Here is a 26,311-nt window from a genome sequence, read left to right as displayed (position 1 = left end):
GCTAAATGGGTAAAGGGTAACTAAATGCGTAAGGCTAAAGGATGAATGGGACCCCAAGAAAAATTGGCAAACTTGCTATGATGAAAACAAAGAATAACATCAATGTTTTAATCGGATAAATTTTAATCTGATAAATTCCTTTGTAAATTTCAAAAACTTAATTTCATATAAATGAAATGATTATTTTAATAACCATTTGAAATGAGCTGGCTGACCAGTTATTGTGGCAAAGTCTTTAGGATTTACTTGTCTGTGAACCTGAAAATTTAGGATAGAAACATCTCCATGTATCTAGTCCCTAAATGGCATGGGGATACATTCAGAGACTACAGGATTATTTATTTAAGGTCTTTAAGGTTACTTAATATAAATTATGTTCTAGGATAAGGATCCTCAAACTGGCCAGTGGGCCAAATTTGGCCTACTGCCTCTTTTGATCAGGCCTATGAGCTAGGGATGATTTTTACATTTTAAAACGGTTGTAAAAAAAAAATGACTATGTCATAATGTAAAAATTATATGAAACCCATGTGTCAATGTCAAAGTTTTATTAGAACACAAACATGCCATTCACTTACATACCATTTGTGGCTTCTCTCACTACAGTGGCAGAACTGGAGCTGTTTGTTACAAAGACCCTGTGGTCCACCAAGACCAAATTATTTACTATGTGGCTCTTTATGGAAAGTTTGCCAACTCCTATAGGAGCCCTGCTTTAGACCTCACTGCAGTTACACTTTTAGGAGCCTCTAGTGATAATATTTTATAATTAGTGATAGTCCAAGTACCCTTGAACTTTAAGTTGATTTACATTTCTCATAAAATACATAATCAACATGTGAGGAGAGGAAGCCACAATTTATGAATGCACAGAAAAGTCCAAACATGTTAACTTAAAAATCAGTTTATCTTAAAAAAAATTCTGAACCGAAAGAAACTGATTTCACAGAAAAATAGAACAGTCTGAAGATACGTATTTTGAACATTACAATAATTATTGGTTGCATTATTTCAGAAGTTACCATAATTTTATAACAAGAAGAAAACACCTACAAAAATTAGGTACTCTAGAAATTTATTTTACCTGTGAATAGTTAATAATTATGTATTCAAATCTATATCTGGAGTGTTGAATCAACAAAAACAGTTTCTGGTTTTGTTAGTACTATTACATGATTCAAGTAGTTTCAGCTGGACAGTACTTTTAAAAAGAGCCAAAATGAGATTTCTATTTTGATGTTGCAACTCAAATGTTGAGTTGAAAATACATATCTATGAGACTGCTGTTAAATACAAGATACTAGTGTGTATAGGTGTCAAATAATACATTTTTAACTGGACATCTTGACCAAATAGAAATCTTAGAAAAAAACTAGACAGTGTTTTTCAAAGTTACTAAAAATGCTTGAAACCCATTTTGTAATATTTTACAATGTTATAAAAGTAGTAATTAAATACAATATTTCAAATACAATTTTAAAAACTTTACAGTATTTACAAGCCTTCCATACTAAAAGTTATGTTAAAAATAAGCTTTCTTAAAAGATAAAAGTTTAATATAGTCCATATTCAAGTATTTCTAGGTTAAGAGAATATAAAGTAATAATCACGTACTGTTATGGTTAGAAAAGGCAAGTAAAAACTTCTCTAAGTGGAAGACAATAATTGACCAAGATTTCTTAACTGGGTAAGATTAGGTTTTTACAAGCAATTATTTTATAGTTATCTAGGAATACTTATTTTTAATCATTTACATTTTAGAATATTTTAATTTATGGAGTTGGTCAAACATTAAATTTAGTAATCAGTTTACAGAATTAAGTTATATGTATAAAATTTATTAATGTAAGAAAATTTTTAATTTTGCAGTTCTCAATTTTCCTACATGGACAATACAACACTTAGCCACAATATGTTTACCAACTTAGTACAAAATAAAATGACAACTAATGAAATAAGGCAATTAATGTAACTTAATTTCATTTAGAAGGTCATCATGATAATGGAAAATTCTTTTACTTAAGAAAAAAAAAAAAGTCCTCTCCATGAAAGTAGGGTAAAAGGACTGTTTAGAGAAGAAAAATGGAAGGGATGCTCAAATTAATACATTTCATTAATACTAAACCCTCTATATGAAAGTAGAAATTGGATCTGGAACCCAGAAATACTCGGATTCAAGAATCTGAAAATCATTAAAATGAGTTGACAGCCTATAAAGAGAGGTTAAGATGATAGCAGGGAAAATTCAGGCAGTCACAGTGAGATCCCCAGTGGGCCCTAAGTTAATTCCTAACACTGGTTATTAGCAGCCCAAAGTAAACCAAACCAAAATAAAACCTTTCACATTTCATATAAAATTAGAAAAAATGTAACACATAAATATACTAACATTAAGGATTTCACTTACTTTTTCTTACTTTTCACTTACATGGCTGAAGTAAGTTTACGATATAACAGAGGCCTAATTTATGTTAACTAGGCATTATGAAGATTGAAGTTCTAGGAGCAAAATTAAGTTTCTTCTCTTCTGACCTTAAGAATTTAATTTTAAAAAAACTGCTTTATCATTAAGGCTTCTCCCCTCCAAATGCTATCATTTCATATGATACCATATGAATATATGCCTCTAATTCATATGATAACCATATCATGGGTTGGTATTTTTTAAGACACTTAAAGGGATCATAGGTAGTAGACTATCACAGAAGTCAAAAACAAATGGGTGAAGCCCTCTTGGTTGGTTACCCATTAGAAAGTGCTTCTTCATAAAGCAAATACTGCTTTGACTACACCAACTATGTATCACCTGGTATTTTTCAGTTAGCATAACTTACCAATCTATATATGTGAGTACTGGTTAGTTTAATACTTAGGGTCTACCAGCCACATACAAAGGAACAAATCACATTTTTATTTAACTGCAGCAGTGACTTTTTGCATACCCTCTATTTTTTGTTTTGCAGGCACACCAAAACTATTCAAAGGGAATTTCTAAAATACCCAATAAGTTGAGCAACACAAATAAAAAATATATATAGAAAATTAATGTGATTAATAACTTTAGAAATGCCATGGTTTTAGTTTCATATATCACCAGGTTTGGTCAGTCGATTCCTATTCTATTTTCATGGCCTCTGAGAAGTCTAAGCTTACCAGTTTCATCACTTATCTATTACAGTGTATACTAGGTTTATACCTCTGCTCAGAAGGGCAGTTTGAACCAAGACTGCTGTGTAACACAGGTGCTAGCCCTCTTTCACTCTGAGATAGTGCTTTATCATTACAAAAGCTACTGCTTTCTGGAACATGGAGCTTGGGTCTCTGGTGGTATTTCAGTCTGTATGTATCAGTCATGCAGCTATCAACTGAAAAATAGGTAGTTAATGAAATGGTCTCATTTGGACAAGTAGAACTAGAGTCTATTTCTGGTTGGCATAATGCATCAACAATTGTACCCAAATCTGCCTGAAAATCTTTAGTTGAAAAGCTTGATAGGTGGTTTGGTGTGTTGCCAACAGCCTCTTTTACTTGAAATGTTTCCTTAAGTCTTTGATCACGCACATATGTACTCATTTCTGAACCTGATTCTGAATCCAAACTTAAACTGTGCTTTGGAAGACTACAAGAATTAGCTTTAAACATCTCTATAAGTTTGACATTAGGTATGGGATTGTTTTTCTCTGACTGTAGCACACTGTTTATAGCGTATTTCTTTGGTGGCAAAGGAGGCGGTGGATTATGGCTAACAGATTTTGACATCTGACAATCATCAGACCTGTACGTTGACTGAATTATATGTTCCCTAGACAGAGAGTTCTCAGAACAACATTGTTCCATCATAGTTTGCTGCTGGATGAGGGGAGAAGTTTCTGGCTTTAACCCAACAGGTCTCATGTGTGAAGACCACAATGAAGATGATGAGACTACTTCATTACTGTTCATTCTCTTTCCAGGAGCAGAATTATCATCATGAGAGAGTAAACCTGTTCTTTCAGAATTTTCTGCATTAAGCCACTCAGAAAATTTGCATTCACTTGAGGTTTCAAGTTTCTGTTCACCTGACTGGTGGATATGCTCTCTTGCTGCATTGTCCTGGAGTATCTGTGTACCTGAAGAAAGGAATAACTTCCCATTGTTTTCACGTATATGTGACCTATAACATAAAAATAAGGACAAAGCTAAAACACTATACAAATAGGCAAAATTGTAGGAAAAACAAACTTTTGTCCTGTAGTTTAACTTCTCAATATATGCCTGATGTTACTTTTGTAACATAACAAAGATGGAAAGATATTTATAACCATTAACATTTTACACTCTCTGACTCCAAAATGTATGCCAAGATACAGGAATGCTAGAAACACCTGTCATTACCAAAATTAGATTTCTAATAATTAGCATAATTTAAAAATTCATTTCAACTTACACTGAAATTACATTTATTTGTGACAAAATGTAGCATAGGCTTGAAAAAAATGTTGTAAGCAAATACTTCAATACCCTAAAAGGCTTCTTGACCAACATTATAAAGCTTATAGCAATAGAGACAACTCTTGATATACAATGCTATAAAAGGATAGTAGACAAATTAAAAATAATTTAATGAAGATTACCTTTTTTAGATAACAATTTCTCATATGAAGATAAATGATATCACACTGCAAATTATTTTTTGTCATGAAAATTATTTTTCTCAAACTTCACGGAATTGAGTTAGAGCAAAATGATGAAAAGAATAGAGGCTTTGCAAGGTAGATAAGAGCTGTATTCAAATTTCAGCTCCATTGCTTTGGACAAATTACTTATAATAAAAGCCCCTAATTTTCTCTTATGAAATACCACCCACCTCCTACAAATGCTATGAGGATTACAACAATCCTGTATTGTACCTGGTACTCTGTAGGCCTTATATCCTTAGGTCTATGTCCTTTTATGTCCCAATAATACAGGCATCATAACATTGTAGACCCATTGTTTTCAGAGTAGTAATATGGATTTTTGCCAAGATAGAGTTCCTATAATACATGCATTTAATACAAAAGATTTTAGTATTTCTAAATATCTTTGATTACCTTTTTATCAAAGGATTTTTTATTTGTAGATGTGACTCTGGGTGGAACTCATGCGAATTATAGCCTACTTCCAAATTCTTGAGTTCTTTTTTAAAGGCTGAGGCTAGGGGGGAGAAAAAAAAATTATTTAATGATCTTTTCTAATTTACTGAGCATATACTTCCCCATAATTTATGTAAGGTTTCCTACAAATAGGTTATTCTCTTACAACTAGCAAAGATTAATTCTTCAAGTTTCAGCTCAAATAGCTCTTTTCTGAATACTTTATACAAAATAAATAGCTGTTTCTATTATCACTTGAAAACGTTAGCTATGCCCAGATAACACTATTGTTGTTAAGACTGCAGGGAGCTATGTGTTTCCCCTTGAGACATAGTCTTTGCTGACAAAATGTCAGGGAAATCCTGCATTTGAAGACAGATGGCTTGGGTTGAAGTCTGGATTCACTACTTACTGGCTAGTAGCTTTAAGCAAACTTCTCAATCCCTTAGAATCTAGTTTCCTCATTCATATGAGATAATGACACCTATTTTACCTTCTTCACAGGAACATTAGGAACATCAACTGAATTAAAGTGTGGGGGAGGGTAATATGGTTAACATGTAAAATGTTAATACTATCACTCAGTAGCTACCATTTATTGACTGCTGACTCAAGTTGTAGGGAGTTCATAATAATTATTTCATTTAATCTTTACAACTGAACTTTTTTTTTTTTTTAAAGATTTTTTATTCATTTATTTGACAGAGAGAGATCACAAGTAGGCAGAGAGGCAGGCAGAGAGAGAGGAAGAAGCAGGCTCCCTGCTGAGCAGAGAGCCCAATGAGGGACTCGATCTCAGGACCCTGAGATCAAGACCTGAGCCGAAGGCAGCGGCTTAACCCACTGAGCCACCCAGGCGCCTTGAACATCATTTTTTACTTGAAAGATAACAGATAAACTTTGGTTACTCAGACTTGGGTATCTGGCAGAAATTTTCTTGAGAATAAAAGTGAACCTGTCATTTCTAAGGAAAACAACTAGCATTATTTATTGCCATTATATAAAATTTAAGTTTTTAGATGAAAATAAGAATTTTGGAAACTTTTATCCACCACCATGAGTTTTTAGCTTCTCAAGAATTAGAAAAGCTTTCCGCTAATATTTGTGGTGATATTAACAAATGTATTTTTTAAATATAAAGAAATTTATCAACGTTTGGAAGACTTGTATAATTTAGCAAATCAGTATTTTCCAAATAAGGATATACTGATGTTACAAAATCATGCGTGAGTAAAGTAAATCATTCTTTAAATGAATAAATAAATTTTCCTTTCTAAAAAATAATACAGTAATTATTAACATATATAGCCTACCAAAACAAAAGCTCTTTGAGGTCCTCAATATTCTTTAATAGTATAAAAATATCCTGAGGGCAAAGCATTGCTTCAGTTGATTGAAAATAGTCCTTAAAAAATCTCAGTCACAACTGTTCTGTGAAACAGTTCCCCTCTTTATACCCAAGGAAGTTAGGTGACCCAAGTAAGGCTATATAACTGGTAATTGACAGCATTTAAACCAATCCAGGACTAACTCCAAAGCCAGTGCTCTTTCTACTACCTGCAAGCTCTCTTTTGCATATGCCACTAAAATCCAAGATCATCATACAAATCTCCTCCTGAGGAAACTAGGCCCACAGAAGATATAAAAATATATGGCTTTAGCTTAAATATTCAACTAATTCCCTATACTTCTGTAGAATTCCAGTAAGTTTTCAGTATTCTCCCTTATTTTTAGAAGGCATTTTCCTCATGTTCATTTCCTTTCATTCTCATACTCCTGACTGTACTCCCAAGTCTATGAATTGAAGAATATAAAGAAAACAAAGTCATTAAAGCAGCAACTTTATTTCTTAAACAATAACAAAGAAGTTTATCTTAGATGGCTTTTATCCCTAAATTGATTTTCTAGGTATATTTTTTTAAAAACTACTCTGTCATTCAAAATTCAACTGGAATATATAGTTGACCAAAACATCTACATATTATCTGGTGAAAAATCTATATTTGATTATCAACAGCCTCTGCTAGTTAAATCTTGAATTTCTTATATAATATATATGAGAATTTAATACCTTATATTATTGCTCACACAGTAAATGTTACCTTCCAATAAAAACCTAAGATAGTAGAATGAAGGGAACTAGAAGTCTGGCATTCATTTGCTAAAGATTTCACATTCCTACATCCACTAGACTGCAGTAAGTTCTTTATTATTGGACAATATGTCCCTTTTTTGTTATTTCCCCTAGTATATAAAAGATATTCAGTGAAAGTCTAGAGAATGAATAAAAATTACATGGAAAACAAAACTGTTTTTTCTTCTTGTAAATATCCCCACCTTGTTCACCATGTTCCTGACTCACAGAACCAGGACTAGGTAAGTATAAGCTACGATCAATTCTTCTTACCTTTCCCCCTGACCTATCTTGAGTCTATCAATTGCCACACTAATACAAATCTTAAAAATAAAAGGCAGTATAATTTATCCCAAAGAGTGTTAGTTGCTTGTAAGCCTAACCCACTGCCAAGGCTCATAAAACAGCCTCTCTTCAATAGCTACTTTATGGGGGGCAGGGGAAGTAATGTCAAAAAGAACTTCAATAATTCTTTAGCCTGGAAAATTTAAGTTGAAATTACATTATAATTATCCATTCACCTTGATTTTAACTTCAGAATGTTTAACTTATCCATAATTCCAGGTTTATTATCCACAAACACCAGAAAAAACAATTCTTAAAAACCTCTTTACTATTATTAATGTATCCATATAACAGACAGCAGGAGGCAGCAGAGGTCTTATAAATATGTTTGAAATTTTAATATCACGATGGCAGGCATTCAACCAAGTGGTTTGACTTCAGAATTCCAACTAACTTAAAAATAGATGTGTTATTTTTCTCTTCTGCTGACATAAACATCCATGTGTCTTACTGGGAATTTTGGCTCCAAGTTCTTTGCAAATCTAAAATGGTCTGATTTTTACACTTGGCACAGAAGACACCTTAACATCAAGGCAAGAAGCGTTAGTTAATAATACTAATTTTGATACTTTATTTTAAAAAGCCCAATAGTGAAATAGTTTAAAAGCCCAAAATATATGTTTCATCTGAAAAGAAGATCTATATTTAAAATAGGCTTAGGCACCAATGAAACCAAACTGCTGTTCTAGACAATGTAATCTTCACTCTTGTTGCATAGAGGGATTTCAAAATATAACAGCAAAACTACGATTATAAAGCCTAAACATACAAGAGCAATAATCTAATCAATGATCTGATTTACAGTTTAAAAAAGTGTTAATAAAATTTGAATACTTTGGAAAAAAATCACAAGATTTTAACTGGCCTTTCTACCTTCTTTGTTTCATTTTCCTTCTACCTCCAGAGATCTTACTCCATCAGTTACTGGTCTGTTTATTCTTATCTTAGCACCTTTCTCTTCTCTTATGCATCATTAGTTCCTTATGCTCTGTAACATAAATGCAAAACTAAGCTCTTGGTTGCTTCTTTGTCCTCTAAGTACTACTACATTGACATTTGTTTACTTGTTTCATTAACTTTACATTGTACTCTAATTTCTTAAGACATTTATTTGAAAATAATTTCAAAAAGTTCAGAAGAACCAAGAGATTAAAACTACTACAAAAATTACCTGTATATCTTTTACCCAGATTCACCCATTAACATTTTTTTCTGAACCACTTGAAGTTACAAACACCATGGCCCTTTACTGTAATTTCTAAATACTTCAGTCTACCTCAAGCTTGCTCCTATTTCTAATGTTCCTCTTATACTGCTTTTCCTCTATCACTAATGACTTACTGCTAATCAAACCTGCATTTTTTAGTCCATATTCTGCTCAATCTGTGGCAACCTGTCTTCTTGAAACTCCCCATTTTCCTGGTTTCCCTGTGATAATCTTCTCTCCTTTTTTTTTTTTCTCATCCTTTTAGCTACTCCTCATACTTCCCAAAGTTGTTCCTTCTCTCTATCCTTAGCTCATCTCTCTTATTTAGCAAACCCCACGTTTTTTCCTTTGTCTCTTTTTTTCCTTTGTCTCCCTTTCTCCTGAGTGATACAGTCCATGTCTATGGCATTCAATTCCCATATATGTGGCTGGTTACCGAACGAATCCTCTCTCCTGAGTTGTAGACATATGTCCTTAACAGCCTAATAAATCTATTCACCTAGATGATAAATCAAAAAATAAATTTGGCATCTTCCTCTCATCCCCCAAAAGTTGTTTCTTCTTCTATATTCCTTGATTTGGTACACTGTGATTTACTTATGTAAGTCTCAAATAACAGCTATCCCCAGCTTCTCCTCTTCCTCCCTTTTGTACATCTGTCATAAAAACTGACTCCACTGTCTATACTTCCTTATAAACTCTCAAATCTTCTTTTGTGATACTGGTACTGCCTTAGTTTATGTCCTCACCTTTTCTTTCCAGGCTGTCCCAACAGTCATCTAACTACTATTTCTCTCACTGCTCCAAATTCACTCTCTACATTGCCACAGTCTTTCTAAAATGTGAACTGGAGTGTATTACTCTCCTTGTCCTCTGGTGCCTTTCCACTTACTGTAGGATTTAAAAATAGCATAAAAATTTCATCATGAGTTGGCTTCTGTCCACTCTCTTAACTATCATCTTACAATTTCCATATACGCTCTCAGCCTTGCATAGACCAAACTACCTGTATTCTTACAATATGTGATACTTTCTCCCAACCATGTAGTTTTGAACATATAAAGTCTTCTGTCTTGAATGTCATTTAAAGCATCTGAAATTCTCCTGATCAGTGACCCGTTTTAAAAGAGGAGCTAAAATAATCTAAATGGCACTGTGTAAATTTGAACAATGTTCCCAAATAATGGCTTTAGGCAGCATTCAAACCCATAATGACATAGGCAGAGAAACCTATGTAAAATCTTTGTCAACGACAAAAATACCAATGAAATAATTACAATGGCACTACTATAGATTTTTAGTTCTCTGACATCAAGCAAACTTGTTTGGATTGTGTTAAAACTCACTTAAATATCAAAGAAAATATGAAAATAAAAAAATTTCTAAAGCTCTTTAGCTTTCTAAATCTGTTAGCTATTTATAGAAAGTGATTCTTCAGGCCAATAAATGTGCCCCCATTTTACAAATAAGTAGGAGAAAAGTCATGCCCAAGAAAGTCATAGCAAATCACAAAGAATTAAATTGTGTCTTACTGAAAACAAAATCCACACAGGGTATGTTTTTAGCTTGGGAAAAAAAAAATTCCTATACCACATTCTCAAAGAGGGAGGGTAATGCAAAGAGACACCGTAAGGCAGGAACATTAACAAAGATTCTCAAAGCAAAGACCAGCTTAAAGAACTATGGCAGGTTTTGACATTTCTAAGTAAGAAATAATTTTAACATAATACAACTTTTTAAAAAAGATTTTACTTATTTGATAGCGAGAGACACAGTGAGAGAGGAAACACAAGCAGTGGGGAGTGGGAAAGGGAGAAGCGGGCTCCCCGCTGAGCAGGGGGCCCAATGGGGGGTGGAGGGGGCCATCCCAGGACCTTGGGATCATGACCTAAACTGAAGGCAGACACTTAAGGACAGAGCCACCCAGGTGTCCTTTAACATAATTTATGCGGTTAAATAAGTGGGCTACACAAAACCACAAAAAGAAACAACTGCACACTCATTAGTGATTAGTGATAATTATCAAAACAAAATCCCAGAAGAGAGTTAAGTGTTAGTGAAAATATGGAGAAGTTGGAACCTTTGTGCACTGCTGATGGGAATGTAAAATAACCCAGCAGCTGTAGAAAACAGTGTGGTGGTTCCTCAAAAAAATTAAACACATAATTACCACAGGATCCTGCAATTGCACTTCTGGGTATATACTCAAAAAGAAATGAATGCAGGAGTCTCGGGTATTTGTATACCAATGTTCATAGGAGCATTACTCACTATAACCAAAAGACAGGAACAACCCAAATGTCCATCAGTAGATGAATGGATAAACAAAATGTGTATATAATGTAACATTACTCAGCCTTAAAAAGAAGTTAAATTCTGACACATGCCACAACAGGAATGAATCTGAGAACATTATGTTAAGTGAAATAAGTCAGTCACAAAAAACAAGTACTGTATGATTCTATTTATCTGAGGTATCCAGAGTAGTCAAATTCATAGAGACAGAAAGTAGAATGGTGGTTACCGGGGACTGGGAGGGAGGGGGAAATAGCTGTTTAATGGCACAGAATTTCAGTCTGAGAAGTTGAAAGAGTTCTGAAGGTGGATGCTAATAATGGTTGTAACAATGTGAATGTTCTTAATAACACTGACCTGTCACTTAAAAATGGTTAGAATGGCAAATTTTGTTATGTGTATTTTATCACAATAAAAAATATCTTTTTTTCCACAATAAAAAACATATTTTCAAATAGGTTACACACACACTCTTTCATATTAAATGGGGAAACCCACGGCAAAGCTCTTACAGCAATGCATTCTTGACCATCAAAATCTCTCTGGTGTTGTGTTTTTATTACTCTCAGGAAGCAAGCATCATTTTGTAAAAAGTACTGAACTTGTAGTTATTGTTCAATTTCACTGACTTCTGCTGTTGACTTCTGGCCAGCCCTTTACTGTTTCCTGTAATACTTGCTTACCAGACTTATCAGATTTTTAAAAGAGGCGAGACATTTTATATAGGAAAGGAAAGTTATTTCCTTAATATGTTTCCTTCTGATATTATACCACTTGATAAAAACAAAATAATTTAACATTTAATCATATTCAAAGTCTGTAACCTTAAAATAATCCCCACAAAAGCCTTAAGAATGATAGATTAAAAACAAACTTTAAAATTTGTTCTACACGGCTATTTTTATTGTGAAAAATTTTATCTCTTCTAATCCTCTGAATTCTAACCTTTGAAAATACTGTTTTTGATTGCAACCTCAATAATCCCCTTTTTCATCCTTTTCCTTCATCCTTCTCCCCCAAATCCTTCAGGTATATCCTCTCATTAGAAGCCTGAATTCTGTACACATTCAAAAATGCTATGTGTGAGTAATGGATCACCTATAATAATGCCACCCCAATAATATATTTACTACTTCCAAACTGAACTTTTCCAACAGGTTGCTTATCCATTTTTCTATCCTGTCCCTAACTCCTATGGCAGACATTAGGACTGTCCAACACATTACAGATCCCCTTCCAGGCACAGGTTAAGACTACTTTCCCACCCTCTTTGAAATTAGGCTTATCTATAAGACTTGCCTTCGCTAATGAGATGTGAGTGGAAGTACATGTATCACTTCTGGGTTGAAGTTTTAAGTGATTTCTGTGTCCTCCTTCAATCTCCTCTCCCCACAATACTGCAAGGTTCAGAGAAGCATCTATGGAGATGGAATCTCATTAGCGTGGGGCCCTGAGTGTAGTTAAGAGGAGGCTCCACGAGGACCTCCACTGGTCATATACTATCAACAAAAATCTCAGGTATTGACCGCGAGATTTTGAAGTTATTACCACTGTGTATCCCAGAACCCAGCCTATCCTGATTAACACACTCCCCTCTTTGCCAGTTGCCTGAAGTGGCTACTCCCATCCTTTCAAAGCCTTTAAAAGCATTAACTCTATCAACTTCCATCCTCATTACTCATATCTTATCAGTAACAGGACTGTTCTTAGCTTCTTTACTTTTATTACAACTTATTCTTTACAGCTACTATTACAATATATGTAAGTAAAATTTTACCTTCAAAGTAGTTTTTGTTCTGTTGGGAGGAAGAGCTGACACATTCTATATTTAGGTTGTTTGTCTTCACCTGGTCACTAAAACACAGAAGAAAACATACCAAATACATCAGCTATCATGAATTATTATTTTAGTTAGAATCTGAGAAAAAGAAAGGAAATAACATGTGTTAAACAATTATTATATGACATGTGTTGTTCTAGGGGATTAATCTGCATTATTTAATTTACATCTCTACAACAACACTTAAAAATAGTTATTATCTTCATTTTATAATAGGCGATTAAGGTTGTCAAAGTCAAATCCATTTGCCCAATACTTAAAATCCAAGTCTATCTGGTTGCAAAGCCCTGATCTTTCTACTACCCTAGGCTACTCCTTTTTGAGCTGTGTTATGAAATTACTCTGCCAAACAAAAAAGTTTTCCGAAGTCCTTATTGCAACGATTATTTTAATAAAATACAAACATTTGATTTTTGCAAATCTGGCTTTTTAATAATAAATGTGATAAAAACATCAGCTAATAACAAATTAAGATGTCTTAGGTGGGTTAAAAGCAGAAATTGTGACTAGACTGATGTAAGAAATCAGCCAATTAAGCTGTGGACATATTTTAGAGGTTACAAAGAAAAGGGCAAATGTACTGCTAACAGTAATATACAAATACATTCAGAATTAATTAAAAATTAATTGAACAGAGACTTAGTTATTTGGCTGCATTCTTTTACATTTGCTGAAGGAAATAAATCTCTCCTCCATGAAACTGGCTATGAAAGTAGAAAATATCCCAGCTCTGAGTTACCGATGTTAGAGATGGGATAATGGACATTAAAGAGACCAAAGATTTAAATAATTAGCTTAATGACTTAAGATGCAGCCAATTTAAACTATGCTTTGAAACCTGTAGTATGTATTAATAGTTATCAGTGGCAACAATAACAATGTATTTCTGTACTTTTAAAATTTCCTAAAAATATTTTTGGAATCAGGAAATAAACATTAAAAATAAAAACCCTGAAATATCAAATAACTTGCAATATCTCAGGTCTCTTCACTCTGCAGTCAAGCTCTTTCCATTACACTTAATCGAACCAAGACTTTGAAATTACTTCACGTAACAGGAGAGAATGATGGGGAAAAATCATTCATTTAATATGCGCATTACCTGCAGGATACTGTTTCTTTAACACCACTGATATCCATTACTGTGCCATTTCCATCGATAACAGGTGAATCCAAATTGGCAGATCCATTACTGACGTGATCACTACTTTCATATCCAGACTCAGTCCTTTGCATCTGCCAATTGTCACCATGAACTTTAGTCTCATTGAGGCCTTTATTTTTCTCTGCTCCTTTTCCATTAGATTCAAGGGAACTCCTGCTTCCTATTTCCTGCTTCATTTCATCTTCATATATGGTCATTAAACATTTTTGCTTTAGGTTGTCTTTTGGCCAATTGTTAAGGCTCTGATCTTTGCTACATTTAGGTTTGTTACTAATACTTGGTTTATGTCTTGGACTATGCTGCCTTTTTTCACTTTCATTAAAAATACTATCAACATTTAACGTTTCTCTCATAGGTTTCCAACTTCGGGTCCGGCTTTTACTACTGCCACTATAGCTGCTTCCTTTATCCCTAGAATCTTGGCTGCTGTCTGTATCATATCCAGTGCCACTGTCACTCTTAACTTTGCCAGTTACTTTCTCTCCTGGGGCAAGAATCTGGGATTTACTTGAACCCAGTGTTTGTGCAGAAGCTCGACTCTGATGGGCAACTCGGTCATGTTTACATGGTCCTCTTCCTTGACTATGATAGAGATGTGGGTTTCCATATTGTCTAAAGCCATTTGGGGCAGGAGGTGATCCAGACTTGAAATGTGGAAGGTCTTCATCAACCAAACCTTTAAATAATTAAATAAAGATACAAATGAATACTCTTCAGAGATACTTTTTAGTTACAAGCCAAATACCTTGTTTGAGAAGAAATGTTAAGCAGTAATAAGTGAATAGTAATTATAAGATTTATATTATATCACATAGTGATTTGACACTGAAAAGTGTTTTCCTCATTCTCTATGTTTATGAGAGGCATTTGTAAGGTAAGCAGTTATATACTGATTTTAAAAAATGACCTCTAAAGTAGATCATAATTAAAGCTTTAAAAAAACAAATAAACAGTATTCTATCTCATTTATCATTAATGAAAATTTTAATAATAAAAGTATTTTCCATCTCTTATACTGGTAAAGATTTAAAGTTTGTTAAGCCAACTTCTGCTAAGAGTGTGAAGAAGCAGATAATCACTCAATTAGTGGGAGTGTAGACTGGTTCAGTCTTTTAGGAGAGCAGGTAAGCCATAGCCATCAAAATTAAGAATAAACACTCCTTAACCCAGCAATTCTCCAGAAATAATTTCATGCTCTAGCTATACACAAAAGTACACAAAGGTGCATGTAAAAGGATATCACTGCAGCAAAAATCTTAAATCAGGTTTCAAAGTCTAGCAAGGATCATTTAAATTATGGTATGTCCATAAAGAAAAGAGGATAAAGCCATAAAGAGTAAGGCATGCTCATAATGAACTGCACACTATTAACAGAGGGAAGATGAGAGGCTGCTTTTCTCACATAATTTTATAACCTTCTTTCTTATTTGAATGTACCATATGGGGGAACTGAATATGTAACTAAAAGGAAAGTTAAACCATCAGAATAAGCACAAATATTCCCGGCCAGAATTAAATAAGAACCAGAAACATTGCATATTCACAGATTTAATAGGTATATTAAAGACATCATATTGAGATATGTAACATAACATGTAAACAGATATATATAACAAATATAAATAAATTATATTAAGTTGTATTAAAGTTATAAAATCTAGTTTAAAAATAAGATTTTAGCAACTCCTTTTCAAATGAATACTATTAAGCTCTTAAACTTACCTCTGTGTCGGCCCAAATCTTTTCTTTGTTCCCTCTCCAAATCTTTCCTTTGTGAGGAAAGTATGTTCCTCTGTTCAATGGCTTTTAAAGCACATTCTCTGGAAATGTCTTTTATTTTTTCCCTTTGATCACTGTGACTTAACTTAACTGTAAAAGAAATCATTCTTATAAATGATATAGATCAGTTTTCAAATTGCTCAAAAGTATGAACTGAACTATAAAAATTTTAAGATGCTATATATTTAAAACAAAATATAAAGTATACTATGAACTCATTTTTCTGTTTAACCAAAAAACTCAATGTGATTTATCCTCACACTGGAGATACATGTTGGCTTTTAAAACTTCTTCTATAGCTCCTAAAGCCAGGTAATGGAAAAAAGAGATCTTGCACTGAAATAATAAAGGCTGAAGCTAAATGAGTGGTCACTATGTGTGACTATTATAAGTCAGACACTATTGTAAGTCTTAACTCATTTAATTCTTTGAGGTAGGGGCAATTATTGTCTCCACTGTGGATCAGGAAACTGAGGCAGAGAAAAGTTAAAAATTTGCCCAAGGTCACAAAGCTTGTAAATTTAGAAACTGGCTTATGAACCCAAGTTGCCTGGTTCTAATGTTTGTGTTTGTTATCACATACACAGTTTCTGGGCTTAAAAGTAGTTATCTTTTGACAAATAGCTTAAGCTAAGAGTATGACAACAGAGACGGTAAAAGGTTCCATTAAGAACTTTTAAGAACTTTTAAAAGCATTTATTGTAGTTCTTTATTGATGACAACTCTTAATTCTGGATCCTATCACCCTTGATTAAATGGGTTAGTTTTATGGTTAGACATTACTTCATTAATGTATTTTACTTTATTTATTTGACAGAGAGAGAGAAAGAGATCACAAGTAAGCAGAGAGGCAGGCACAGAGAGAGGGGGAAGCAGGCTCCTGACCAAGCAGAGAGCCTGACATGGGCCTCAATCCCAGGATCCCAAGACCATGACCTGAGCCAAAGGTAGAGGCTTAACCCACTGAGCCATCCAGGCACCCCTCATTAATGTATTTTAAAGCTGCTTATAAAATCATCCTGAACATCCACCTACTCGGAGTTCAATGTATTTCTTTTTTTTTTTTTTTTTAAGATTTTATTTATTTATTTGACAGAGAGAAATCACAAGTAGTCAGAGAGGCAGGCAGAGAGAGAGAGAGGGAAGCAGGCTCTCCGCTGAGCAGAGAGCCCAATGCGGGACTCAATCCCAGGACCCTGAGATCATGACCCGAGCCGAAGGCAGCGGCTTAACCCACTGAGCCACCCAGGCGCCCCGTCAGAGTTCAATGTATTTCTAAACCATAACTATTTACACCATGCTGCAATTTAGACCCAAGTCACAGAACTTGGTTTGTGAAAATTAAAGTTGAGCGATGACAATAACAAGACAGAGTTGAATAAAAATGAGGTTAGGTATAAATTACAATTATAATAATTTTGAACTCCTACTGTTGCATTCACTAATGGTTAATTTAAATTTAGCATATATGCTAAATTAGTAACTCATGTTTTTCCCCTCCAAGTTCATAATTAACTCCTAAGAAGGCCATATTATGACTTTCTTTGGTAACTGTCCAGGTTGCCTCCAGCCTACTACAGCTCTGAGAGTATGGAGAAACCCAAATAGTAGTCAAGTCCAGTTCAAATCAAACTACAAGTCTGAGAGAAATGTGTAAAAGACAAAATTTTGTTATCTAGTTGTAGGGAAGTAGGTTAAGCACCCTCTTTTTCTATGGTACTTAACAGAAATTACAGATTTAGTAAAAAGGAAAGGGGGAAGCATAATTACTCAGGGACAACGTGAAAATGACAATTTAAACACATACCTGGTCCTCTACCACCACTTGTTTGAATGTGGCTCCGGCTAAATGATGAAATATTATCTGTTTGAAGTTTCTGATTTTCTCTCTGTTTGGCCTGATCACCAAATCCATTTTCTTTTGAATTATCTAACTTATAAACTGAGGACTTTTCACATCCTTAAAAGATAAACAAAAATGTATTATTCCCATCCTCTTCCCCACCAAAAGAAAAGAAGTCTGAATCTTTTTTTTTTTTTTTTTTTTTTTTTTAAACGCAATTTCTACATCCAATGTGGGGCTTGGGCTCACAACCCTGAGATTGAGTTGCATGTTCCACTGACTGAGCCAGCCAGGCTCCCCTGAATAATTTTTTTTTTTTTAAATGTGGTGGATAACTGCTTATAAACTCAAAGGACGGACATTTTTGAAGGATTTCTACCTGCTTTGCAATACATTAAAAATGGCCGGGTGCCTGGGTGGCTCAGTGGGTTAAGCCGCTGCCTTCGGCTCAGGTCATGATCTCAGGGTCCTGGGATCGAGTCCTGCATCGGGCTCTCTGCTCAGCAGGGAGTCTGCTTCCCTCTCTCTCTCTCTGCCTGCCTCTCTGCCTACTTGTGATCTCTCTCTGTCAAATAAATAAATAAAATCTTAAAAAAAAAAATTTAAAAAAAAATGGCCTATATCCTTTGGACTTTTTTAGTGTAGAACTCATTTTAACTCTCAATTTGTACTGCTAGAAAGAGCTTCCAGTCAAGTATACCCTCTGTGCCTATTACCACAGAAGTGGGTGGTCCTGAGGGTGTTTTAGAGGCCACTGGTGAGGAAAGTCTTCTTTATAAAGATTAACTCAAAATAATCTAATATTCCTGAACTCTGTTTTACTGAAATTAAATTTTGAGATTATTCTCAAAATTAATTTTATCTTCACTCTATTAATACACAGTATGACTATGATACTATAAAGAACACTAAAAAGAACTTATAAAAATTACCCATATTTCCTGCAACGGATTTATAATGTGACCAGTTGATGACCTGCCTAAGTGCATCTTCTGTAGAAACTGCTGTGCCATCAGGGTTTGCGTAAAACAAAAGCAATGGCTGGAAATGACATCGGATACATTTGGAGACCACATCCTTCCATCTAGTCCCAACCTTCAAAAAAAACCCACAATGAATAAAAACAAGACAAAATCGTGTAATCAATGTGTTACATATTTGAATAGTAGAGACTAAATTAATTTGTATATTAAAAAATTTTAAGGAATTCAGATTGCTAGCAGTTAAATGTTCATATTATAGGATTACTTTTGTCTTAAACTAGTCTAATAAACATCTTTTCAACATTATTAAAAATTGAGAAAAATTGTACACACTATATCAAGATTTAGACGATCAAATTTTTTTTGCTTGATGTTCATTTTTTGCTTGATGTTTATTTTTTTATTTTTTTTAATTTTTATTTTTTTAATTTTTTTAATTTTTAATTTTTTTAATAAACATATAATGTATTATTAGCCCCAGGGGTACAGGTTTGTGAACTGTTTACACACTTCACAGCACTCACCATAGTACATACCCTCCCCAATGTCCATAACCACACCACCCTCTCCAGAGCCCCTCCCCCCGGCAACCCTCAGTTTGTTTTGTGAGATTAAGAGTCTCTTATGGTTTATCTCCCTCCCGATCCCATCTTATTTCATTTAATCTTTTCATACCCCCCCAAACCCGCCATGTTGCATCTCCACTTCCTCATATTAGGGAGATCATATGATAGATCACTTTCTCCTACTGACTTATTTCGCTAAGCATAGTAGCCTCTAGTTCCATCCACGTCATCGCAAATGGCAGGATTTCATTTCTTTTGATGGCTGCATAGTATTCCATTGTATATATTTACGTCTTCTTTATCCATTCATCTGTTGGTGGACATCTAGGTTCTTTCCACAGTTTGGCTATTATGGACATTGCTGCTATAAACATTCAGGTGCACGTGCCCCTTTGGATCAGTACGTTTGTTCTTTAGGGTAAATACCCAGTAGTGCAATTGCTGGGTCATGGGGTAGCTTTAATTTCAACTTTTTGAGGAACCTCCATGCTGTTTTCCAGAGTGGTTGCACCAGCTTGCATTCCCACCAACAGTGTAGGAGGGCTCCCCTTTCTCCGCATCCTCGCCAGAATCTTAGACTATCAAATTTTTTTTTTTTTTAAAGATTTTATTTATTTATTCGACAGAGAGAGATCACAAGTAGGTAGAGAGGCAGACAGAGAGAGAGGAAGGGAAGCAGGCTATCTGCAGAGCAGAGAGCCCAACATGGGGCTCGATCCCAGGACCCTGGGATCATGACCTGAGCCGAAGGCAGAGGCTTTAACCCACTGAGCCACCCAGGCGCCCCTAGACTATCAAATTTTAAAAAGCTTTTCTACGTACAAGGTTGATTGACAAAAATTTAAAGGTAATTTAATGGAGAACGATGAGTCTATTCAACAAGGTGCTGGAACAACTGGATGGCCGTATGAAAAAATGAACTTTGACACCACTACACATAAAGCACAATTAAATCAGAACGAGTCACACAAAAACTCTAAAGCTTATAGAAAAAAACAAAAGAGAAAATCTTAACAACTTTGGAGAAGGTAAAGATTTCTTACTACATCAAACAGGGGTGACTGGGGGGGCTCAGCTGGTTGAGAATCTGACTCTTGATTTTGGCTCAGGTCATGACCTGGGGGTCATGGGGTCCAGGGCTCTGTGAGAAGGTGGAGCTCGCTTGACATTCTCTCTCCTTTTCCCTCTGCCCCTCCCCCTACTTTTCAACACGCACACACACACTCTCTCTCTCTTAGAAAAATAACACAAAAGAAGATAAGACATCAAACAAACCATGAAGAAAAAAGTTATAAAATGGGATTCATATAAGAATAAATTAATAACTTCTGCTTAAAGGTTACCATTAAGAAAATGAAGAAAACAAGTCACATACATCAAATAAAGAACTGATGTGCAGAATGAAGAATTCCTGCAATTCACTAATAAGAAAGATGACCAAATTTAAAATGGGCAAACAACTGAATACACTTCACCAAAAATAAAAATACCAAAGAATGGCCAATTAGTACACAAAAAAGTACTCAAAAACATTGTTAATCATAAGCAAAATGCAAATTAAAACCACACAGAAATAACACTGTACATTCTTTATAAGGGCTAAAATTAAAGACTATCAACATAAAACTTTGCTGAGAATGTGGAGCAACTGGAATTCTCATACACTAACAGAAATGTGAATTATTATAATGACTATGAAAATCATTTTGCCAGTTCCTTATAAACTTTAACTACACTTATACAACCCAGAAGTTCCACTTCTGAGTATCCTTATATATTTTTTATATATATATATATATATATATATATATATATATTTTTTTTTTTTTTTGTAAATTGGGTTTGGGGAGAAGGGCAGAGGGGAAGAGAGAGAATCCTAAGCAGGCAACACATCTGGCACAGAATGCAACGTGGGGCTTAATCTCAAGAACCTGAGATCATGACGTGAGCTGAAATCAAGAATCTGATGCTTAACTGACTGAGCCATCCAGGTGTCCCCACTTCTGAGTATTAGCTAAGAGCAATGGGCAAAAAAAAATCATGTTCACATAAAAAGTATTCATAATTCAAAAGGTAAATGGATAAATTGGCATGTAATGGAACACAACAATAAAAATGAACCACTAACAGAACATGAATCTTAAAAGGCATTATGCTTGGTAAAGGAAGCCAAACACAGAGAACTGAGACTGTGAGACACCATTCTTACAAAATTATAGAATGAGCCAGACTAATCTATAGTGAGATCGGTGATTTCCTGGAGCCCAGGGTGGGGGTGGGGGGTAAAGGACATGACAGAATTTTCTGGGGGATAATTGTGTAGGTTACATAGGTGTGTACACATTTGTCCATACCTATGTACAGGTGCATTTTAATGTTTGTAAACTATACCTCTAAAAAATTGATTCAAAACAAAATAAAACAAAAACCAACCAAATATAAAACAAAGCATTCTAGAATACTGGCTTTGGTATAAAGGAGGGACCTTTAAAAGTCCTAAGGAGTTTTCTCAAACCACACATATTTAGCTATTTAACCTTCTTACCTTGGAATCTAAGATACTTAAGGAACAAGAGTAATTTGAAAACAAAACAAACCTAAACCTCAGAGTGACTATACATCCAACTCTTCCTTCAAATTTTGACCATTTAAACTACGTAGATAGAAAGGAGTGCCAAAATATTACTAAACACTGATTCAAGGTGGAACTTGCTGATAAACTGTCATACAAAAGTACTATAATTTGAGCAGTGTTTATTTTAGAATACCCAAATTTTTTCATTAGCTTTATTGAGTAGAATTTACATGGAAGAAAACTACTCAGTTATAGTATACCAGTCAATGAATTCTGCCAAATATATACATACAATCAAGTAGCTCCCCCTCTGCAGTGACTGGACCAATGATTTACTTTCTGTCACTTTGTTGCTTTCCTTTTCATGAGTTTTAATAAGCAGAATCATAGTTTCTTATGTCTCATTTCTTTCATTTACCATATTGCTTTTCAGATTTGTCCACAATATTGCATGTATCAATAGTTCATTACTTTTTACTGCTGAGTATTATATTCCATTGAATAGTTATACCACACTTTGTTTATCCATTTACCTGTTGATGGACATTTGAGTTGCTTCCAGTTTGGGTTATTATAAACAAAACTACTATAAACATTCAAGTACAAGTTTTGTGTGTTTTTACAGGAATGGAATCACTAGTATCTATGGTAAGTAATGTTTAAGTTATAAGAAATTCATAAAGTTTTCTAAAGTTCATTTTGTATTTCCATCACTCTTCTGTGAGAGATCTAGCTATTTCATATCTTCACCAACTCTTGGTATGGTCAGTCTTTTTAGTTTTAGCTATTCTTACACATGAGATATAGAATCTCACTGTGAGTTGAATTTGTATTACTTTACACTATTAATAATTTACTGAATATCATTTTTTAAGGGTAGGGACCCAGCTTCCTATGGTTCTTCACTCTTGGCCTCTCTCACACTGAGCCCACAGATTTTTTAAATTGCAGGATTTTTATTTAATAGAAAACTAAACCTTTATTTTAGTTACGCAAAAAAAGAGGCAATTACAACTAATAATGCATGCATGCAAAAATCTTGCAATTCTTTTTTTTTCATTTTGATCTCTTTCCTTCTTTCATACCTATGACTGGACCCCAAATTCTCTTTCATTCCAAACTCCAAAAAGAACTTGTTTTACAGACTCAGACTTGGAAGACTATGCTGCCTCTCACCCTTCTCTTCTTTCCATGCCTGCTCTTTTTCTTCCTATTGATCAGTAGCTGTATGCCTTCAGCTAGGTTCTCTGGCTACTCAAGTCCTGATGTGTATTATAAAGGTTCAGGTCTTGATGTGGCAAAACAAAATGCGCTTCATGTCACAGGAGAGAAGAGAAGACCATGAGGGGATTCTCCTGTGAGGCAAGAAGATACTGTCAATACTTGTCTCACCTTGTCATGCCAGCTTTCCAGACTGCCCTTAATGTATTCCCAGAAGGCACCAGGGCACTATGAAGTAGTGGATACACCCAAAAACCCAGGAGTTACTCTGGGTTGTGGAGTCATTCACAGCTAAATGAGCCCTGAGAAGTCCTCATCCTACATAGTCCTTGTGACAATACTATTGAGTTTCTTTGCTAATATTAAGACACCTGAGTCAGATTACTTTTCTCATGACTTTCTCTAAAGGTAAGTAAGGTGAACAACTTCAATATGGTGTGACCTTGGTAGCTCTCTGTAGATCTTCCTGGACCCACCTATTTTCCTTTCACTTGACCTTGCTGCTAAAAAATTTTTGGTAGAGTCAAAACACCAAAAAATACAAAACCCACTCTGGAAATAAACCTACTCAACTTTTTCTGGAGCAGAGCATCAACAGTTGTGGAGTCATAGAGGACAGCTCTCAGGGAGAGGGACACATCACAGTTGGGGAAAAGAAGAAGAAAAGGGATGTGGAGACCTTTAAGTTAAATTTACATGTCAAAGTTTGCCTGGGAGTCCTTATTCTCTCCTTTTCTCTACCTCCACTTCTGGATTAGTATCATAAGGAAAATGGTAGGCAAGTCACATATGTATCATGAGCATACTGTGTGTGTGTGTGTGTGTAATGTAATTTTTTTTAAGTTTTTATTTAAATTCCAGCTGGTTAACATACAGTGTTAGTCTCAGGTACATAATTTAGTGATTCAGCATTTCTACACAACACCCAGTGCTTATCACAAGTAAACTCCTTTGTCCCCTCCCCTCCTTTAACCATCAGTTTATTCTCTACAATTAAGAGTCTGTTTCTAGGTTTGCCTCTCTTTTTCCCTTTGCTTGTTTGTTTTGTATGCTATTTGTCTTTCTCTGACTTATTTCACTTAGGTTAAGACTCTCTAGCTCCATCCATCTCGTTGCAAATGGCAAGATTCCATTTTTTATAGCTGAGTAATATTCCATTGCATGCATGCATATATCCACCCCACTTCTTTTATCCATTCATCAGTCGATAACATTTGGACTCTTTCCAAAACTTGGCTATTATTGATAACACTGCCATGCACATATCCCTTTCAATTAGTTTTTCTGTGTTCGTTGGATAAATACCTAGTAGTGCAATTGCTGGATCATAGGGTAGTTCAATTTTTAACTTTTTGAGAAACATCCACACTGTTTTCCAGAATGGGTACATCAGTTTACATTACCACCAACAGTGCAAGAGGGTTCCCCTTTTTCCACATCCTTACCAACATCTGTTGTTTCCTATGTTGTTGATTTTAGCCATTCTGACAGGTGTGAGGTGATACTCCATTATAGTTTTGATTTGCATTTCCCTGATTATCAGTGATGTTGAGCAGCTCGTCATGTGTCTATTGACTATCTGTATGTCTTCTTTGGAGAAATGCTCATGTCTTCTGCCCATTTTTTTTAATTGGATTATTCATTTTTTCAGGTGGTAAGTTTTATAAATTCTTTTTTTACTTTTAAAATTTTGTTTTTGCTTTATTTGTGGCTGTGACTTAAAAAAATAATTAAAAGGTTTTTTGAATACATTATAATGAATATTACAGAGCATCTTTCAATTGGAATACACGTAGATACTAAAAACTGGTTGTATTTGATGTAGTGTCAGTGCACAAAGCTTGTATTATCTATATTAAGTGAAATATCTTTAAAGGTACAGTTGTTTCTATAAATAACATCTTTTGATATTTTTTGAAGTTCTATTGTCAGCAGCAGCTACCAATTTCATTAACACAGTTAAAGTAATCTTTAACACATTTACATCAAAATTTCACATTGTAAGTCATTATCTGTGTTATATTAACCAGAACTTTATATGTTGGCATTCCTGTTCATGAACATTTGGAGGTAGCCAGTCTTTCTCAATTAACCCAAAGCAATGAAGCAAATAGAAGTAACTCATATTTACTAAAGTTTCAGTTCTGTGTATTTTACTGTACTCAAATTCTTTGGATACTGGTAATATGCTTTCATATATTAACTACTATACTTATAGAACATGATAGATAATGGAGTTTACCACGAATTCAAGTGAGATTAATTAAATTTTTCTCCAATTCCTACTTTATGCAAAGTAGTGTAGAGAATGATGGTGGTTATGGTGAAGGATTGGGTAGAGAGAGGTAGGGATTTGAAACAAAATTCTCCCCTGCCTACTATTAGTATAAAAAGACTCTCATCAAGGAGTTTAACTAAAACTATGTGTTTAAAAATCTTTTATTATTTTTTTTTTTAGTGCAGATAACCCCTTGTTAGACCAGGTTAAAAAGAAAAAGGAAAGGAAACAGATAAGGGCACAAAAAAATAGTCAAATAAAAAAACCTCAGATTGCATCATAATTAAGACTGTGTGTTGCGGCCAGAGAGATGGGGCAGAGAGAGGGAACGAGAGAGAGAAAGAGAATTTGCTAGGAAACATTTTGGATACTAACCCATTATCAGATATGTCATTTGCAAATATCTTCTCCCATTCTGTAGGCTGCCTTTTAGTTTTGTTAACTGTTTCCTTTGCTGTACAGAAGCTTTTTATTTTGATGAAGTCCCAAGAGTTTTGCTTTTGTTTCCTTTACCTCAGGAGACATATGCAGAAGGAAGTTGCTATGGCTAATGTCAAAGAGGTTACTGCTTGCGTTTTCCCTTAGGATTTTTATGCTTTCAAGTCTCATATTTACGTCTTTAATCCATTTTTAATTTATTTTTTGTATGGTGTAAGAAAGTGGTCCAGTTTCATTCTTCTGCATGTTGCTGTCCAATTTTCCCAACACCATTTGTTGAAGAGACTTTTTCCCATTGCATTTTCTTTCTTGCTATCAAGATTAATTGACCATATAGTTCTAAGTTCCCTTCCTAGTTTCTATCCTGTTGCATTGATCTATGTCTGTTTTTGTGCCAGTACCATATTGTTTGATTACCACAGTTTTGTAATATAACTTGAAGTCCAGAATTGTGATGCATCCAGCTTTGCTTATCTTTTTCAAAGTTGTTTTGGCAATCTGGGGTCTTTTGTGGTTCCATATAAATTT

At 34.5% G+C, this 26,311-nt stretch overlaps 1 protein-coding gene across 3 annotated transcripts in view; it reads right to left on the bottom strand.

Annotated features, from left to right (window-relative positions):
* Positions 1–533: 533 nt before the first annotated feature.
* The window catches only part of USP53 (ubiquitin specific peptidase 53), a 68,484-nt gene continuing 42,706 nt past the window's right edge, over positions 534–26,311 (bottom strand). For 2 of the 3 annotated variants that reach the window (XM_045083589.1, XM_045083591.1), the window contains 7 exons: positions 18,655–18,817; positions 17,687–17,839; positions 15,823–15,969; positions 14,038–14,776; positions 12,873–12,949; positions 5,073–5,175; positions 534–4,153 (listed from right to left, as the gene is read on the bottom strand). In XM_045083589.1, the coding sequence (XP_044939524.1) occupies positions 3,166–4,153; positions 5,073–5,175; positions 12,873–12,949; positions 14,038–14,776; positions 15,823–15,969; positions 17,687–17,839; positions 18,655–18,817 (2,370 nt within the window). In that variant the 3' untranslated portion in view covers positions 534–3,165. The remainder of the gene's footprint in view (positions 4,154–5,072; positions 5,176–12,872; positions 12,950–14,037; positions 14,777–15,822; positions 15,970–17,686; positions 17,840–18,654; positions 18,818–26,311) is intronic. The other variant, XM_045083590.1, reaches the window with a different exon arrangement.

This window comes from Mustela putorius, unplaced genomic scaffold, assembly GCF_011764305.1.
Source record: "Mustela putorius furo isolate JIRA1106 unplaced genomic scaffold, ASM1176430v1.1 tig00000721_pilon_pilon_pilon, whole genome shotgun sequence".
In the NCBI taxonomy this organism is placed as follows: Eukaryota; Metazoa; Chordata; class Mammalia; order Carnivora; family Mustelidae; genus Mustela; species Mustela putorius.
The sequence above is the reverse complement of the archived record's forward strand: the minus strand, read 5'-3'. Positions and strand labels throughout refer to the sequence as shown.